Raw genomic sequence first — 2,984 nt, 5'->3', positions numbered from 1 at the left:
ACATTGTTTGGAATGTTTAGCAGCTGTAAACTACTGATAATTGTGTTAATGTTGAATTCTGAGTATCATTAGGCGATTTCTGAAATGTCTTGATTGTTTCGTTTTTACATCATTTCACCGCTTGGGGGCGCTGCCGGAGGCAAATATCTCCCTTGCTCTGCCGTACGGGAAATCGGCAACACACGGCCCTTCCATTGAGAGCAACATCAAATTATCTACATTGCCGTCGGAAAATCTACTACGGGCTCCTGTTTTAGCAGCTGAAGCCCTTTTCGCATGCAACCAAGGATACAGGAATTACTACTGCAATACATGTCAATTGTCGAACTGCACATAGGCGCTTGGCACATTGCTTGGATAATAATCGTATTTAATATGTAGAATGTCTATATACGACTTGATTTAGAGGTTATAAACGGCAAGCGAGGGTATTTGGTTGCGGATATAAGACCTCTGGGGTGAAAATTAGCATATTTGGCGGGAAATAATCACCGAGCGAAGCGAGGTGATTATTTCACCGGCAATCCAGGCACCTGTGTACTGCGCTAGCACCATCATGGCCATGGCATAAATTGAACTTTACTGTTGGTATTATGTTTTTGAAAATGTGGTGGCCCCCCTTCCTACCAGTGAAAAAGCGATGACCCCCCCTTTGTGGATTCCAAAATTACGATGACCCCCCCCCCCTGGATTTTGCCGCCCCCCCCCCGGCCGTAAAAACTGAACGGTCCTTAACAAACACTACGTAACACCCTGAGGATGTACGTAACCGGGATACGTAACCAGGAATTTAGGGACAAAAGAGAGACTAAATAACGATTAACACGTCCCAGGGTTGGACATTAAACGTCAAAGGTATTTATCTGTCGGAGGAAGGTAGTTTTTTGACTGCATGCGTTGATATACGTGGATTTTTATTGTCTACAGGATTCCGGAGGGCAAAATCGTGTCAAACCTTCCCATCTCTCTCTATGCATGTACACCGGCAATCCAGGCACCTGTGTACTGCGCTAGCACCATGCACGCCGATCACAACGACAATCCCAGTTTTCTTTTCAAAATTTTACACGTCTCTGTTGCAAGGTAGAGTACGTACGAGCCATTGCACGAGTACCAGACACGCGAGTCATTTCACAAAGAGACTCGACGGTGACATATATTGCAGGTGAATACACGTATCTACAAGACAACCTGCAAACAAGTACGAATACTCGACACTGCCTCTTACATGACAATATTGGTTGTGAGAGGGGAACGCTTGAATATATTCTATCCATCAACTTGGATCGGAAGTTCTTGTAGTGAAAAGTTGCAATCGTTACGAAATTGCAACACGGAGTCTGTGTAAACTTCCCTCTCACTCGATCTTGGCCATGGTTTTGAGCTTAGTGAAATAATCGCCGAATGACCTATTCTTTTGGAGGGCAGCTCTCTCTTCTTTTCTCTATGCATTGCGCATCCTAATTTGAGTAATTTTCTCCCCTCGTTCGGTCATCTCACGTTCAATGACCTCATCCTCTCCCTGGCAAGCTTTTCTTTCCTTGATCCATTCCTTGCAACTCTCAGCCGCTTCTCTCTTTTTAATTTTCTCAATTTTCTCCTTCAGACTTATTTGTGCGTTTTCTAAGAGCTTTCCTTAGCGTTCTATCTGTTCCTTCTTCTCCTGGTTTTGTATTCTATAGTACGCCACCAAGCGTTGTTTCTTCATCTCGCTGACGAATTCATTTCTGATGTCCCAGACAGCGTCAAGGATTTCCTTTTGGCGTTCGATTTCTTTCCTCGCTCTCTTTTTAAAAAACCGCCTCTTCTTCTTGCTCTTTTTCTCAATCCTCTCCTCCATTGCAACAAGATGAACTTGCACGGCTTCCCACTTTTGTAGCAAATCTGTATACTTCTCCTCTTCCTCTCTACAAAGATGAATTTATCAAAAGTTAGACATAAATAGGAATAGTTGATGATTCAAGACTTAGACATAAATTGGAGAGTGGCCTCAGTCGATGACCTGGACCGTGATACTATTACGTTTTTAACCCATCTACATTGTATTCCCCTAGCCACCATAGATTTTTTGCATGCAATGGTAACCACCAGTAAATTTCACAACGCCGAGAAAGCTCTTCTGCAGTGACGTGCCGTGCATTTTCCTTCGTCACTGGGGAACCATTTGATTTTATGTTCAGAGCACCCCTCGAAGGGAATGAAAACGATACAGGTAAACCAAAACACACGTCTGTATCACATTGTAACCATTTAGAATTGATATCCTCAAGCACACGGTCAAATTCATATTGGACTTGTACCGTTTCCTCCTGACCGTGAAGTCTGTTCCAGAGAACGGGTCAGAGATATGTGAATGCTAGATAACAATGACTGAATGTTTCGTATACCAGCAATTTGGCTTATTTTAAGAATGCACGTCTGCAGAGGGAAATTTACAACACTTCACGAAGCCACTAAAACTAGTCGTTGTCGTTCTGTTGTCATGCAAAACTTAATATTTGAGCTGTGCATATTGCTTCTGCAGATGGGCTGCAACTTCTCAATACTCACATTTTGTAGATTCGGGTTTGTAGAGCCTAATTCACTGGTTAACTCACCTTTGCAAGACATTTCTGTCGAAGACGTTCGGCTCTCTTGAAAGTCTGTTTCCCATTTTTTACGCTTTCTGTATAAATTACAAAATTAATCGCTAAGCTTGACAGTTTTTTGTTTGTGCTGACTCTTCGCAAGTGAATTGAACAACGTTGCTAGCTGTGGTATTGTTGTGATCTATTTGACATGCCGGAAAATGCCGAGGAAGGGCTTGACTACGCAGTTTCTGCGTAGTGAAGCTTCATTACGTATTCATGGTGACCCCTGGCCAGCTGTCAATAACTTTGGGGGCTTTTGTCTTTTGGCCTGCTTTGCATATGCGTCGTTGGACACGACCTGCCAATCACCCAGGTAGTCAATTAAACTATTAATTGACTGTTTACCGACCCAAT

General features: G+C 43.1%; 1 protein-coding gene across 1 annotated transcript; it reads right to left on the bottom strand.

Moving 5' to 3' along the window:
- Positions 1-728: 728 nt before the first annotated feature.
- Positions 729-2,759, bottom strand: LOC139130428 (uncharacterized). The gene is made up of 2 exons (XM_070696218.1): positions 2,598-2,759; positions 729-1,907 (listed from the first exon to the last, which is right to left on the bottom strand). Exons 1-2 carry the CDS (start codon positions 2,651-2,653, stop codon positions 1,637-1,639), a joined length of 327 nt encoding a protein of 108 aa, XP_070552319.1. The 5' UTR covers positions 2,654-2,759; the 3' UTR covers positions 729-1,636.
- Positions 2,760-2,984: the final 225 nt, after the last annotated feature.

The sequence above is a fragment of the Ptychodera flava genome, chromosome 4, assembly GCF_041260155.1.
Source record: "Ptychodera flava strain L36383 chromosome 4, AS_Pfla_20210202, whole genome shotgun sequence".
In the NCBI taxonomy this organism is placed as follows: Eukaryota; Metazoa; Hemichordata; class Enteropneusta; family Ptychoderidae; genus Ptychodera; species Ptychodera flava.
This window is presented reverse-complemented; position numbering and strand designations above follow the sequence as displayed.